We start from the raw sequence: 16,453 nt of genomic DNA on the forward strand, positions 1-16,453 counted from the left end.
TAATCCATACACTGATGGAAAACAACTTTATCAACTAGAGTACAATGCTCGTGTGTAGTTCCTTTTGCTTTTAGCCTTACAGACTCCAGGTATCTCCAAATACTTAGGTCTTCGGCACTTTTTTCTCTACCCCCTTCAATGAAGTGGTTTCATTCATTTGTAATATGGTTAGATTTTCCTGTCATAGTCTGTTCCTTTCTGAGATCCCCTGACCTCTCAGATGACATCTTTTGTTTTTACAAAATGCATACATTAAGGTTACTCTTTGTGCTATATACAGTTCAATGGGTTTTCACAAATTCTTAGTTTTGAATCCACCATTACAGTAACAAACAGAATAATCTTACTCTCCTAAAACTCTCGCGTGCATTACCTATTCATCCCTGCCCCTGAACTCCAAATCTTGGGTGACCTCTGATCATCTTATTATCTCTATGATTTTGCCTTTTCCAGAATGTCACAGAATTGGATTCATACAATCCATGAACATAGAATACTTTCCATTTATTTAAATCTTCTCGGAATTCTTTCATTATAGTTCAGAGTTTTCCTCATATATTTTGAACATATTTCCTTGAACATATTTTGTTAGATTTACATCTAAGTATTTCCCTTTTTAGTGCTATTGCAAATGGTACTGTGTTTGTAATTTCAAATCCCAATTGTTCATTGCCTTATCCCTGCAACTTTGCAATAATCATTTATTAGCTATAAAAACAAAAAAATTATTTTTGTTTTTATTCTTTAAACTGTCTACATAAACAATCATGTCATCTGCAAATAAATGCAGCTTTATTTCTTCTTTCCCAATATGTATATATTTTATTTCCTCTTCTTGTCTTAATGCACTAGCTAGGACTTCCAATACAATGCTGAATAGGAGTAGTGGGTGAGGACACCCTTGCCTTATTTCTAAATTATTTTAAAGCAAGTTCCAGATGTCATATTTTATCTGTAAATATTTTTACATGTATCCTCTAAATAGAAGAACTCTTTTAAAAACATAAGTGTAATATGGTAATATATTCTTAAATTGTCATATCTAAAAAAAATCAGCAATGCTCCTTAAGATCACCACATATAGAGCAGGGTGTTTTTCAACCTTTATGGTCATTATTTAACACTCCTGCCCCATCATGTTATACACTGTATCATAACCAGGGCTCTCTATACTCTTACAATGACTTCTCCTTCGTCCACTGTGTGGATCTTGATGTAGGCCCCCACTAACGCCTCCTTTGGGAGATCACCATGCTTGGTATTGATCATGGGACACTTGACCAGATGAGGTTGCCTGGATCTGAAATTAGACAACTTGTTAAAAAGAACTCATTTGTAACACAGGCAGTTTATGAGGGCATGGATAACCAGCTCCAACTCTACTGAACATGAGATCTTCTTCCCCTTTCTCTCGGAAGTGAGAAAACCCAAAAGCCAGACCTGGACTGATTGCTTCAGGAATTGGAGAAGTTTAATAGGAGAATACCTGGAAGAGAAGATGGTAGGACCCCTTTAAGCCCCTGAAGGCTGTCATGTGCAAGAAGGGGCTAACGAACTCACGCAGCTGAACCAGTCCTGCTGGGTGAGAAGTCCAGGCTGGCTGACACACTCAACGTGAGGAAGGAATTTCTGAGAGCTATCCGAAAATGGAACAGACTGTTTGACAAAGAGTAAGATCTGTGCCTTTAGGGACACAACTAATTCAGGGGCTCTCCTTGAGAGGAAGGCAGGGAAGAGATGGTTTTTGTTTGTTTGTTTACAAAGACAGACTTCCATGGGTAACTTGGAGACTCTACTTTGTTCATGCTAGGGTTAATTTTACCAGGCAATCTTGTGCTTTCTTTGGTCTCAGGCTAGGTAGAAGGAAGAGGCAGGCTATGCTGTTTGGATTAGAGGCAGGAAAAAGATTATTTGTCAGCAGAAAATATAGCTGAACTCACCCAACACACCAATAAGGTTGGCTCCTATTCTCACCCTCACCCTCAGGACTTGCACGTGAGTGGCACATGACCAGCATGTCCTTTATTTTTCACTTCTGGGTCCAACCTGTCCCTTTTCCCTTACTGATTTATAGCAGAGAAATGGGGTCTGTTCCACCTCTACCTTCAGAAGAACTGGGATAGGATTTCAAGCACTGGATCCCTTAGAAAGAATATCCATCACAGAAAAACCTCAGAAGCCACGGGATGCTCATCATGAAGGCAAGCAGGCTAGAAATGGTAACAGGCAAAAGACTCCGGGAAAATGGCACTACAGCGGTTCGGAAATGGTGATGCTGATTCTATTGTCAGTAGCACTGCAATATTTTTATTCCATATTTAATGTGGGAGGGAGGACTTTTATGTTTCTCTGGGTCCAGCGTTGAGCTGCGCCTAGGCTGGTGCCCACTGAGTCCTTTCCTTTTCCTCAGCCTCTGTGGGCTGAGGCAAAAGTTCATCCGCCTTTCCCCATCGTGAGAACTGCACCAGACAAGACTGAGTGCTAACAAGCTATATGGGTTTGAATCCTGGCTGTGCAACTTCCTACATGTGTGACCTCAAACAAGTAACTTAATCTCTCTCTGTACCTTGGTTTTCTCACCTGAAAAATGGGAGTGATAACAGCAGTACTTACACTTACCTCATAGGGTTTTTGGTGAGGAGGATTAAATCAGATAATCCAGTAGCAGGCAGAATATTTCGTAAGTGTTAGATATAGTTATCATTATCTTGTTTAACTGCTGACTTGCAACAACCCTGAGACTTAGACACTATTGGCTACAGACAAGGAAACTAAGGCTTACAGAGGTAAAGCTCCTTGCCCAGGGAGACAGAGTTAAACTAAGTGGCCAAGCCAGGATGTGAACCTGGGTTGAAATGACTCCAAAGCCTCTATCTACTGCCACCCTTGGATGGTTAGAATTTTCTGAAGAGGCTCAAGGCCCACCAACACACAGATAGAGTGTCAGGGCTATAAGATCAGTCCTGCCCCTTCTTCCTCAAATGGGTTCCCCAACAAAGGAAGTAGCTGGCCACCTAGAGTGGCCCCAAGAGCTAGAGGCAGAGAATGCAGCTCCTGGATATCAAACCTGGCACCTCTCAGGCCGCCTAACCCACATAACCCAACCTTTGGGGTCAAGCTACACCTGCTACCTCCACCCCTCCCCAGTATCCCTGACATTCCTGCCCTGTTAGTTATATCAACCTTTTCAACCAGAATCTGGACCCTTCGATCGGCCAAAAGCTAAGCTTACTTGATCTTTGGGCCCAAGAGCTTTGGAAGACTGCTTTCTTGGGTATTAATCTTCCTATCAAAGCTGGTCCCCTGTTGTTCCCAGGCTTTCTGGAGATGCAGAAGTTTCAGAGAACTAAAATCCTGTACAGGATATGATTTGATCTGGAATTCCTTAAATCTCTGCATAGGAGAAGATTCTGTTAGAGAAAGCACAAAGAAACATATTAGCAGGTCTTTGCATATATGAAGGTTGTGGTGGTGGCAGTTAGAGGTATATCATAGTGACCTGCCTGGCTAGTCTGGTGCATGGGGAGATTAAGAAAAATAGAAGGGAAAAAAACAACAACAACAACACTGTGGTGTCCATGTATTATCCCTCTGTGTTAGGCCCTGAGCTAGAGTCTTTATATCCATTGCATCCAGAAAATTGTCACTGGCCTCATTTAAGAGATAAAAGGAGCAGCAGAGAGGTTAAGTCACTCAGGAAAAGGATAAAGGCTGGATCTGAACTCAGGTCTACCTGATTCAAAGCTCATGTCTTTTAGCAGATTGCATTTATCTGGGCTTTTAAATTGGGATTGGGGGTGGGGGCAGCAGTAAAAGACAAATGGATAACCAGCCATAGAACTGTGAACAAGTCACATAATCTCTTTGAATCCTTACAGGATAACTGTAAGAATGACAGATAAAAGCAGGTGCTATGTACCTAGCACAGTGCCCAGCACATAAGAGGCCCTCCATGAGAGTTATTTACAAGTTCTCCAAGAGAATACTCCTCAGAAATAAAAAGGAAAACCAAGTACTCAAAAACACTGTGCTGAGTGAAAGAAGCCAGACATAAAACAGTACATATGGCATGATTCTATTTACATAAAACCCTAGGAAAGACAATTGTACAGGAAAGACTTTCTGTACAGATAGAAAGTAGGTTGTTGGTTAACTAGGACCATGGATGAAGAGTAGGGATTGTCTGGGAAGGGGCACAAGGAAACCTTTTGGGGTGTTGAATCTTATATCTAGATTCTGGTTGTTGTAACAGATACAAGTTTCTCAAAATTCACTAAACTACACATTTTAAATGTGTGCATTTATTGTATGAAAATCAAATCTCAATAATACTTTAAAATTTTTATTTATTTATTTTAGAGAGAGAAAAGAGGGAGAGAGAGAAGCATCGATTTGTTATTCCATTTATTTCTGCACTCATTGGTTGACTTTTGTATGTGCCCTGGCTGGGGATCAAACCCACAACTTGGATGTATCAGGACTCTGCTCTGAGCAACAGAGCTATCTGGCCAGGGCTCAATAATGATGATTTTAAAAACAGATCTCCAAACTCTCAGAATCAACTATTAAAGTTAATATTAACAGAAATAAGTCCAAACTTCACAAGGAGAAGGTCCTGGTTTAATGGAGCACATATAAAAAGGCCTGAGTATAAGCTCTTTAGAAGGCATTTTGGCAATATCTATCAACATTAAATGTGCATAGCCAGTACATGCTGGATCAATGACTTGATTCAGTCTTCTAAGAATTTATTCAATATGTTTTTTGCACAAATATGCAAAGATAAACACACCAGGAAATTCACCACAGTAGGGTAAAAGTGAAAAATTGGACATAACCCAATATATTTGTAAAGGGTAATTAGTTTAATCCATCATGGCATGTATGCACAATAGAATGAAACTCAACTGTTAAGAAACACAGATCTAGACTTCTGGCCAAGATGGAGGTGTAGGTAGATATGCTTCACTTCCTTGCACAACCAAAAGAAGGACAATAACCAATTTAAAAATAAAAAATAACCAGAATTGCCAGAAAATTGAACTGTATGGAAGTCTGACAACCAAGGAGTTAAAGAAGAAACATTCAGACTTCTAGCCAAGATGGAGACATAGGTAGACACACTGTGCCTCCTTGCACAACCAAAAGAAGGACAACAATTTAAAAACAAAAAACAACCAGGACCAACAGAAAATCGAACTGTATGGAAGTCCAACAACCAAGGAATTAAAGAAGACACACTCATCCAGACTGGTAGGAGGGGTGGAGTCGGGCACAAGGAGAGGACTCACAGCAAGGTGGTGGCTGGAGGACCAGGCAGGCAAGGCGTCAGCTGGCAAAGCAGGTGGTCCCACATTCCCATGCAGATAAACCAAGAGGAACAATTAGGGAGCAAGACAGACCACACAACCAAGGGTTCCAGTGAAGGGAAATAAACCCTCAAACCACTGATTGCAAATACCTACGGGGATTGAGGCAGTAAGAGAAACTCCCAGCATCACAGGAGAGTTCATTGGAGAGACCCATAGGGCCCTAGAATGTACACAAACCCACCCACCCAGGAATCAGCACCAGAAGGGCCCAATTTGCTTGTAGGAAGTGGGGGAAGTGACTGAAATCTGTCAGAGAGTGGAGCAAGTGCCATTGTTCCCTCTCAGACCCCTTCTCCACATACAGCATCACAACACAGTGATGTGGGTTGCCCTGCCCTGGTGGACTCCTAAGGCTCCAGCCCTCACTACATAACAGGCATATCAAGATTAAAAAAAAAATGGCCCAAACGAAACAACAGATCAAAGCTCCAGAAAAAATACAATTAAGCAACAAAGAGATAACCAACATATCAGATGCACAGTTCAAAACACTGGTAATCAGGATGCTCACAGAATTGGTTGAATTTGGTCACAAACTAGATGAAAAAATGAAGGCTACACTAAGTGAAATGAAGGAAAATGTACAACCAATAGTGATAGGAAGGAAACTGAGACCCAAATCAACAGTGTGGACCAGAAGAAAAAAAGAAATATCCAACCAGAAAAGAATGAAGAAACAAGAATTCAAAAAAATGAGGAGAGGCTTAGGAACCTCCAGGATATCTTCAAATGTTTCAACATCTGAATTATAGGGGTACTAGAAGGGGAAGAGGAAGAGCAACAGATTGAAAATGTATTTGAACAAATAATAAAGGAGAACTTCCCCGGTCTAGCAAAGGAAATAGACTTCCAGGAAGTCCAGGAAGTTCAGAGAGTCCCAGAGAAGTTGGACCCAAGGAGGAACACACCAAGACACATCACAATTCCATTACCCAAGATTAAAATGAAGGAGAGAATCCTAGAAGCAGCAAGAGAAAAGGAGACAGTTACCTACAAAGGAGTTCCCATAAGACTGTCAGCTGATTTCTCAAAAGAGACCTTAAGGCAAGAAGAGGCTGGAAAGAAGTATTCCAAGTCATGCAAGGCAAGAACCTACATCCAAGATTGCTCTATCCAGCAAAGCTTTCATTTAGAATGGAAGGGCAGATAAAGTGCTTCTCAGATAAGATCAAGTTAAAGGGAACTCCTTTAACTTCAAGGGGTTAAAGGAGTTTATCATCACCAAGCCCTTATTATATGAAATATTAAAGAGGATTTATCTAAGAAAAAAGATGAGAACTATGAACAGCAAAATGACAATAAACTCACAACTATCAACAACTGAACGTAAAACGAAAACAAACTAAGCAAACAACTAGAACAGGAAGTTAATTACAGAAATGGAGATCACAGGGAGGTTTATCAGTGGGGATGGGGGAGGGGAAAGAATGGGGGGAAAGGTACAGGGAATAAGAAGTGTAATTGGTAGGTACAAAATAGGCAGGAGGAGGTTAAGAATAGTATGGGAAATGGAGAAGCCAAAGAACTTATATGTATGACCCATGGACATGAACTAAGTGGGGAGAATGCTGGAGGCAGGGGTGTACAGGGCAGAGGGGGTAAAGGGAAGAAAAAAATGGGACAACTATAATAGCATAATCAATGAAATACACTTTAAAATAAAAGAAACATAGATCTAGACTTGTGGTTCAAGCCAAATGGACTAACACGGACTAGATTTACTCCCCCACTTGAAACTACTGAAGTATCAGGATAAATGTATGAAAAAAAAATGGTTTTCAAAGCATTGGCCATCTGGCCTCAGTCTTGAAAGACAGAAAACAAAGGGGATGAGCCCTACTATTGCCCCAAATTTCTGCCTAGAGATTTCCCAGGACATGGTGCAGGGAAGGGAGACTCAAGTGCCTTCTCTGAATTCATGAAATACAACTGAGACCCTGGGGAGAACAAAGTAGCTGCAGTTCACAGAGCAGAGTGCCAGAGAGCTGCAAGAGGGAACTCTGAAGATCTTCCAGGGCTCCCCCTTCAGTCTCAGCTGAGTACTGAACATGTGTATCATGTCAGCAAACCAACAGTGGTAGGCAGCCTCTAAGATGGACCCCAACGATCCCCACACTTCCTGGCATTCCCACTTTGTGTAATACTTCCCATTAAGGGTTGGTTGGACTTGATTCTAACAAACAGAACACAACAAAAGTGATGGGATGTAGCTTTGGATTAGGTTGAAAAGATTGTAGCTTCTGCCTCAGGCACACTTTGTGTTGCTCTCTTTTACTTCTAGAGAAGCAAGCTGCCATGTCATAAAACAACTCCGCAGAGACATTCATGAGGTGAGGGGCTAATAGCCATGTAAGTGAGCTTGGAAATGACTCCCTCCCAGCTGAGGTTTCAGATGAGACCACAACCCTGGCAGACAGCTACAGCCTCCTGAGACAACTTGAGCTAAAGGCACTCAGCTAAGCCATGCTCAAATTTCTGACCCACAGAAACTGAGAGAGAGTGTCTGTTGTCTTAATTCAGTAGGTTTTGCAATAATTTGTTACACTAGTACCCAAGACTGGGAAAGAATCATCCAAAATAATTAGAGAATAAATCATCAGAGCTCACACAGGACCAGAAGTAGTTCCTATTCCCAATAGCTAGAATAGAAAGCCTCATGAGTCATGGGGCACCATGAAATATTCAAAATGGTTTTTCATTATGAATGGGGCAAAATTAGCTCTAGACTGAACATTGCTCTCATCCCACCTAACAAAGCTTAAAAGCTAGTCTCCAAAAGATAAAAATATTCCCAAGAAACTTAACTATATCCCAGAACAAAGCTCATGAATATTTATAGGAATAAAAAATATGTAGCACCCAAAATTCACAGTTTCTAGCATCCTATGAAAAATTACAAACCATGCAAAGAAGTAGGGAAGTATGAACCATACAAGGAGAAAAAAATGAATCGAAACTGGCTCCAAAATGACAGAATATAAAAGGACATTAAAACATTATCACTTATTAACAGCTATTATCATATACACAAAGGGGACATTTTGTGTATATGAAGCAAAAACATGGCAGTTATTTTTTTAAATACCCAAATCAAGCTTCTAAATATGAAAACAACAAGATCTGAAATGAAAAGTCACTGGATTGAATTAATAGCAGCTTGGACAATGCAGAGACTTGTAAACTTGAACACATAGAAATAAAAACTATACAAAATGACAGTGAGAAAAAAGGACTAAAAAAAAAAAGAGAAACATTAACAGAGAATCAATGAAACAACTTCAAGCAACTCAATATACATGTAGTTGGAGTCCCCAAAGTGTAGGAGAGAGTGGGAAAAACAGGAAAAAATAATGGCCAAAAATTTCCAAATCTGATGAAATAATGTAAACTCCCAAATCCAAGAACCTAAATCAGCCCCAAGCACAGAAACATGATGAAAATTATGCTAAGGCTCAACATAATCAAATGTCTTAAAACTACTGATAAAATTTTTTTTAAACCAACAGAACAAAAGGGCACATTATGTACAGAGAATAAACAAAGTTCTGCAAAGAGGTTACATGAAGATAAAAGTGTTGTTAGACTTCTTTTTGAAAAAAATACAAGCCAGAAGACAGGCTTTAATGCAACATCTTTAAATTACTGAACAAAAAATCTGTTAATCTAGAATTTTTTTATCAACAACAGGAAGAACAGTTTCGGGGGACATGTTGAATCTGAGTGTCTCTGGCTGGACAGATGGGCAGAGAACCTGTCCTACCTGCCAAGCACTAGCCTGGGGGCAGGGACCACCCACCTGTTAACCTAGAATTCTATACCCAAAATTCTTTCAAAAATAAAAACAAGATAATTTTCATTATATTTCAGAAAAGCTGAAAATTTCATCACCAGCTGACCTGAGTTATAAGAAATGTTAAATAGTTCAGGCAGAAGGAAATGGTACTACGGAAAATTGTATTTATACAAAGAAATGAAGAGCATCAGAAATGGTAACTACACAGGTAAACATAAAAGACTTTTGTTCTTATTATTGAAGTCTATTTAAAAGATGATTGTTCAAAACAAAAGTGATAAACATGTATTGTAAGATTTTTAACATATGTGAAAGTAGAATATACAACAATACCAAATATGGAAAGTGGAAGATTATCATTGGAAGGCTCTGATTCTATATGTGAAGTGGTGTAATATTTCTTGAAGATAGATTATGGTAACTTAAAGGTATATACAATAAATTAGAAAGCAACCACTAAAATAATACAATAAGGGGTTATAGCTAATGAACCAACAAAGAAAGTAAAATGGAATTATACAAAATAATTAATCTAAAAGAAGGAAGAAAAAACAAAAAGACAAGGGGAATAAAGAACAGATAGGACTAATAGAAAACAAATAGCAAGATTGTAGATTTAAACACAACCGCAATCAATACTAACCTTACATATAAATTTAGACATGTCAATAAAAATGCAGATTGTCAAGATTTGATTTTAAAACAAAGACCCAACTATATGCTGTCTTCCAGAAACCCACTTCAAATATAAAGACACAAATAATTGAAATGTAAAAGGATGGAAAAAGATATACCAAACTAATATTAATCAAAGGTGTGGCTAAATTAATATCAGAAAAAGTGGGTTTTAAAGTAAAGAATATACCAGGCCAGGGATAGAAGTTCATTTTATAATGAGGAAGAATTCAGTACTAAAGTCTTAGCACCTAATAAGAGAGCTTTAAAATACATGAAGCAAAATTGGTAGAAATGCAAGGAGGAAAATATTAGAGATTTTAACAACTCTCTACATTAATAATTGATAAAGTAGACAGATATAAGTAAGGGTATAGTTATCTTGAACACTACCAATCAACTTGACCTAACTGACATTCACAGAACAACACTGCACCCATTTCCAACTGCAAATGGAACATTTACCAAGAAAGACTATATTCTGATCCATAAAACAAGTTTCAATACATTTAAGAGAATTCAAATCATACAAGGTTTGTTCCCTTAGAAACCAGCGACAGAAAGATAGCCAGATAATCCCCAAATATTTCTAAACTAAATAACACCATTGTAAACATCCAATCAATCAATGATCTCTTTTCTTTCAAGAAATCAAAAGGGAAATTTAAAAGTATTTTGAACTGAAGTCTACAAAAACACAACATAAACTTTGTTTAGAAACTCTGAAGATTCCATGATAAAACTGCTAGAGATAATAAATAAATTCAGCAAAATAGCGGGATACAAAGTCAACACAAAAATCAGTTGCATTTCTATATACTAACAATGAACAATCTGAAAAGGAAATTCCAAAAACAGTTCCATTTACAACAGCATCAAAGAATAAAATTCTTAGGAACTAACTTAATCAAGGACTTGAAAGACTTGTACAATAAAAATTACAAAACACTGCTAAAAGAAATTAAAGAAGATATAATAAATGGAAACACATCCCAGTTCATGGATTTGAAGCCAATATTGTTAAGATGTTAATACTGCCCAAAACAATCTACAGATTTAATAAAAAATCCCAGTGACTTTTTTTGAGAAATAGAAAAACTCATCGTAAAATTCATAAGGAATCTCAAGGGACCCCCAAATAGCCAAAACAATCTTGAAAAAGATAAATAAAGCTGGAAAACTCACCTTTCCTGATTTCCAGTTTACTACAAAACTACAATAATCAAAGCAGTGTGGTACTAGCATAAAGATAGACATGCAGATCAATGGAACAGAATGGACAGCCCAGAAATAAATTCTCACTTATATGGTCAAAAGATTTTTGACATGGGTGCAAAGACCATTCAATGGAGAAAGGACAGTCTTTTTCAACGAATGGTGCTGGAGTAACAGGACATCCACATGCAAAAGAATCAAGTTGGACTCTTACCTAACACTACACACAAAAATTAACTCAAAATGGATCAAAAATCTAAATGTATGATCTAAAACTATACAGGTCTTAGAAGAAAACATAAGGCAAAATCTTCATGACATTGGATTTGATAATGATTTCTTGGATATAAACCAAATGCACAAGCAACAATGAAAAAATAGGCAAAATGAACTTCAAATTTTATGCATCAAAAGACAAAATTAAAAGAGTAAAAAGCAAACTAAAAGGGGATAAAATATTTGCAAATCTTATATTTGATAAGCAATTAATGACCAGGATATATAGAGAACCCTAAAACTTAAAACAAACAAAAAACAGATTTAAAAATGGGCAAATAATTGGAATAGACTTTTCCCCAAAGAATATATAAAAATGCCCAACAAGCATGTGAAAAGATGTTCTACACAGCACTAGTTATGAGGAAAATACAAATCAAAACTACAATGAGATACCACCTCACACCCTTTAGGATGAATACCATTAAAACATAAATAAACAAGTATTATTGAGGATATGGAAAACCTGGAACCCTTGTGCACTGTTAGCATTAATGTAAAATGGTATAGCTGCTATAAAAACAGTATGGCAAGTCCTCAAAATAAAAATAGAATTACTATATGGTCCAACAATTCCACTTCTAGGTATATATTCAAAAGAAAAAAGGGTCTCGAAAAGATAGTTGTAAACCCATGTTCATAGCAGCATTATTCACTAAAGCTAAAATGTGGAAGCAGCTCAAGTGTCCACTGACAGATGAATGAATAAACAAAATGTAGTTTATTTGTACAATGGAATATTATTCAGCCTAAAAAGGAAGGAAATTCTGACATATGCTACAACATAGATGAAACTTGAGGACATTAAACAAAGTAAAATAAGCCATTCATAAAAAGGCAAATATTGTATTATTCCATTTCCATGAGGTACTTAAAGTAGTCAAAATCATAGAGACAGAAGGTAGAAAGATGGTTGCCAGGGGCTAGAGAGAGGAGGAAATGGGAGTTACTGTTTAACGGGTACAGGGTTTTAGTTTTACAAGATAAGTTATGAAAATGGATGGTGGTGATGGTTGCACAATATGAATGTATTTAATACCACTGAACTATATGATTAAAAAGGGTTAAGATACTAAATTTGGTTACATGCATTTTGCCACAATTAAAAAAAAAAAAACTGGGCCCTGGTCGTGTGCCTGAATGGATTGAGTGCTGGCCTGCAAACCAAAGGGTTGCTGGTTCGATTCCCAGTCAGGGCACATGCCTGCGTTGCGGGCCAGGTCCCCAGTGGGGGTACACACTACACGCAGCTTCACATTGGTGTTTCTCTCTCTTTCTCCTTCTCTTCCCCTCTCTCTAAAAATAAGTAAATAAAATCTTTTTAAAAATAGGACTTCCGGCCAAGATGGAGGCATAGGTAGACACACCATGCCTCCTCGTACAACCAAAAGGACAATTTAAAAACAAAAAAAAAAAAACCAGAACTGACAGAAAATTGAACTGTATGAAAGTCTGACAACCAAGGAGTTAAAGAAACATTCACCCAGACCAGTAGGAGGGGTGGAGTTGGGTAGTTGGGCAGAGAGGGCTCCCTGCAAAGAGGCGGCTGCTGGACCCAGCAAGGCGGCAGATTGTGGAGGGGCTCAGTGTACAAGGCAGCTGGTGGACCTGGTGGTCCCACATTTGCGCGCCGATAAACCAGACGAAACTGGGGAGTGAGACGGACCACACAACCCATGGTCCCAGCGTGGGGAAGTAAAGCCTCAAAACACAAATTGAAAACACTTGTGGAGGTTGAGGCAGCAGTGGAAGAAATTCCCAGCCTCACAGGAGAGTGCGTTGGAGAGACCCACAGGGTCATAGAATGTACACAGACCCACCCACCTGGGAATCAGCACCAGAAGGGCCCAATTTGCTTGTTGGAAGAGGGGGAAGTGACTGAAATCTGGCAGAGAGTGGAGCAAGCACCATTGTTCCCTCTCTGATCCCTCCCCTACAGACTGGGTCACAACACAGAGAGGTGGGTTGCCCCACCCTGATGAATACCTAAGGCTCTGTCCCTCATATGTAACAGGCGCAACAAGACACAAAAAAATGGCCTAAATGGAAGAACAGATCCAAGCCCCAAAGCAAATACTTTTAAGCAACGAAGAGATAGCCAACATATCAGATGCACAGTTCAAAGCACTGGTGATCAGGATGCTCACAGAATTGGTTGAATTTGGTCACAAACTAGATGAAAAAATGAAGGCTACACTAAGTGAAATGAAGGAAAACACACAGGGAACCAATAGTGATGGGAAGAAAACTGGGACTCAAATCAACGGTGTGAACCAGAAGGAAAAAAGAAACACCCAACCAGAAAAGAATGAAGAAACAAGAATTCAAAAAAAAAAAAAAATGAGGAGAGGCTTAGGAACCTCGAGGACATCTTTAAACGTTTCAACATCCGAATTATAGGGGTACCAGAAGGAGAAGAGGAAAAGGAAAACTTATTGTTAGTGGAAAAGTTATTTGAACAAATAATAAAGGAGAACTTCCCCAATCTGGCCAAGGAAATAGACTTCCAGGAAGTCCAGGAAGTTCAGAGAGTCCCAGAGAAGTTGGACCCAAGAAGGTACACACCAAGGCATATCATAATTACATTACCCAAGATTAAAGATAAGGAGAGAATCCTAGAAGCAGCAAGAGGAAAGGAGACAGTTACCTACAAAGGAGTTCCCATAAGACTGTCAGCTGATTTCTCAAAAGAGACCTTAAGGCAAGAAGGGGCTGGAAAGAAGTATTCCAAGTCATGAAAGGCAAGAACCTACAACCAAGATTGCTCTATCCAGCAAAGCTTTCATTTAGAATGGAAGGGCAGATAAAGTGCTTCTCAGATAAGATCAAGTTAAAGGAGTTCATCATCACAAAACCCTTGATATATGAAATGTTAAAAGGACTTATCTAAGAAAAAGAAGATGAAAACTATGAATAGTAAAATGACAGCAACCAACTATCAAAAACCTAACCTTAAAAAACAAAAATAAAAATGAACTAAGCAAAAACCAGAACAGGAACAGATTCACAGAAATAAAGACCACCTAGAGGGTTGTCAGTAGGGAGATGGAAAGGGGAGAATGGGGGAAAGGTACAGGGAATAAGAAGCATAATTGGTAGGTACAAAATAGGCAGGAGGAGGTTAAGAATATTATGGGAAGTGGAGAAGTCAAAGAACTTACTTATATGTATGACCCATGGACATGAACTAAGGTGGGGGAATGATGGTGGGAGGAGGGGTACAGGGTGGAGAGGAATAAGGGGAGAAAAAAATTGGACAACTGTAATAACAAAATCAATAAAACATTTTTTAAAAAAGAACTATTTATTGAACACCTACCAGGCCCTGTGCATACATGATCTCACTCAGCCTTCCTTAGTAACCTGTGTAATAATGACACAACATCTACTGTATTCTTTATTTTTTTATTTAATCTTTATTGTATTTTTTCCATTACCATTTAGTCCCCTTATGCCTCCTCCCTGCCCCGTAATCACCACAGTGTTGTCCATGTCCATGAGTCCTTTTTCCTTTTTGCTCAATCCCTCTACCCGCTACCTAGCCCCCCTTAGCAGTCATCCTGCTCTCTCTCTCCATCTATGCTGAGTGAAACAAGCCAGTCAGAGAAAGACAAGTACCATCTGATTTCACTCATATGTGGAATCCAATGAACAAACTGATCTAACAGGGAAAATTGGGACAGACTCATAGATGAATAACTACATATTCTTATGTATCCAGGCAGTGTTCTGAGAGCTTTATATAGTCATCTGCTTAATTTCATAACTAGTCTATGAAGCAGGGACCACAATTCACATTTTACAGACTGATGGCATGGATACACAGGGACAGGGAGTGACTGGTTTAGAATTACACACAGCTGGTGAGAGACAGACCCTGGATTCAGACACAGTCCGGCTGCTGGGCCTATGCTCTAAACCTGGCCCAGACGCTAAAGTACCCACTATAGTCACCCAGTTAATCAGTGGGATGCGAATCAGGCTCTGTCTAGCTCCAAGCTCTCTTTTGCCCCTGCCCTCTACCTAGGGGAACCTGAAGTGAAGAGGGAAGGCTGCAAAGGAGTGGTAGAGGTGGGCTGGAGCCTAACTTGGCCAGGTTGTGTGGACCAGGTTTCCACAGCTTATAGAAGAAGGCGTCCAACCAGACATCCTGCCAGGCCTTCTTAGCTATAGATTTCTGAGACTCTACGGGCTGGGGACTGAGAACAGGATGGGACCAGGTACCCCACAGCGGCTTACCTTTGAGGTTGGTCTTCAGAGCTCTGTCATCTATCAGCTCCAGATGCTGCCAGATCCACTTGTAGTAGGAAGGCGAGGCACCAAGGTCTAGTAGCCGCAGGACTTCACAGCTGCCCTGGACACATCAAGGGACACAAACCAAAGGTTTAATCTCAAGGGCTCCAAGAAGGTCTCGCTTTGAAAATAAGCTCTCTGTATTACGACTCATTCAATTGTGTTTTACTAGCTCAATACAAGTAGTCCCAGGTCCTTTTTATAAAAAATTTAAAATGTTATATACTTATAGAAATTCAAATAGCTAAAGAGGCACAAGAACCAAATACAATGCTGGCACTGGAAATAATCATTGAGGGTGTTATTGGGACACTTGGTGAAACTGATTATGGACTATAGATTATACTTTTTTTAAGTTTTTAAAAAATATGTTTATTGATTTTAGAGAGAGAGGAAGGAAAAAAAAGAGAGGGAGAGGGAGACATTGACTGGCTGTCTCCTATACGCACCCTGACCTTGGATTAAACCCGCAACCTAGGTATGTGCTCTGATCGGGAATCGAACCCCCAACTTTTTGGTGTATTGGATATGCTGTAACCAACTGAGCCACCCTGGCAAGGACTATAGATTATATACAAATGTTAAATTCCCAGATTTTGATAATTATTCTATAGTTAATTTCTGATTTTAGAGAAAGTATTCATGTAAGTGTATGGGGTAAATAAGTATGATGAATGACACTTAACTCTCAGATGATTCAAGGGGTAAAACATATATATATTAAAGCAAATACCACAAATGTTAACAATCAATGAATCCAGGTTAAGTTTCTATAAATCTAAAATTATTCTAAATTAAAACTTTAAAAATATTTAAACCAAACAGAGTT

At 38.9% G+C, this 16,453-nt stretch overlaps 1 protein-coding gene across 2 annotated transcripts in view; it reads right to left on the minus strand.

Moving 5' to 3' along the window:
* Positions 1-16,453, minus strand: part of CNBD2 (cyclic nucleotide binding domain containing 2) — a 52,416-nt gene that overhangs the window by 12,798 nt on the left and 23,165 nt on the right. For both annotated transcript variants that reach the window (XM_045832717.1, XM_045832715.1), the window contains exons 8-10: positions 15,571-15,685; positions 3,233-3,410; positions 1,180-1,300 (exon numbers count right to left, since the gene is read on the minus strand). In XM_045832717.1, coding sequence (XP_045688673.1) covers positions 1,180-1,300; positions 3,233-3,410; positions 15,571-15,685 — 414 coding nt within the window. The remainder of the gene's footprint in view (positions 1-1,179; positions 1,301-3,232; positions 3,411-15,570; positions 15,686-16,453) is intronic.

This window comes from Phyllostomus hastatus, unplaced genomic scaffold, assembly GCF_019186645.2.
Source record: "Phyllostomus hastatus isolate PE091 unplaced genomic scaffold, TTU_PhHast_1.1 phas_contig_17, whole genome shotgun sequence".
Taxonomy (NCBI): Eukaryota; Metazoa; Chordata; class Mammalia; order Chiroptera; family Phyllostomidae; genus Phyllostomus; species Phyllostomus hastatus.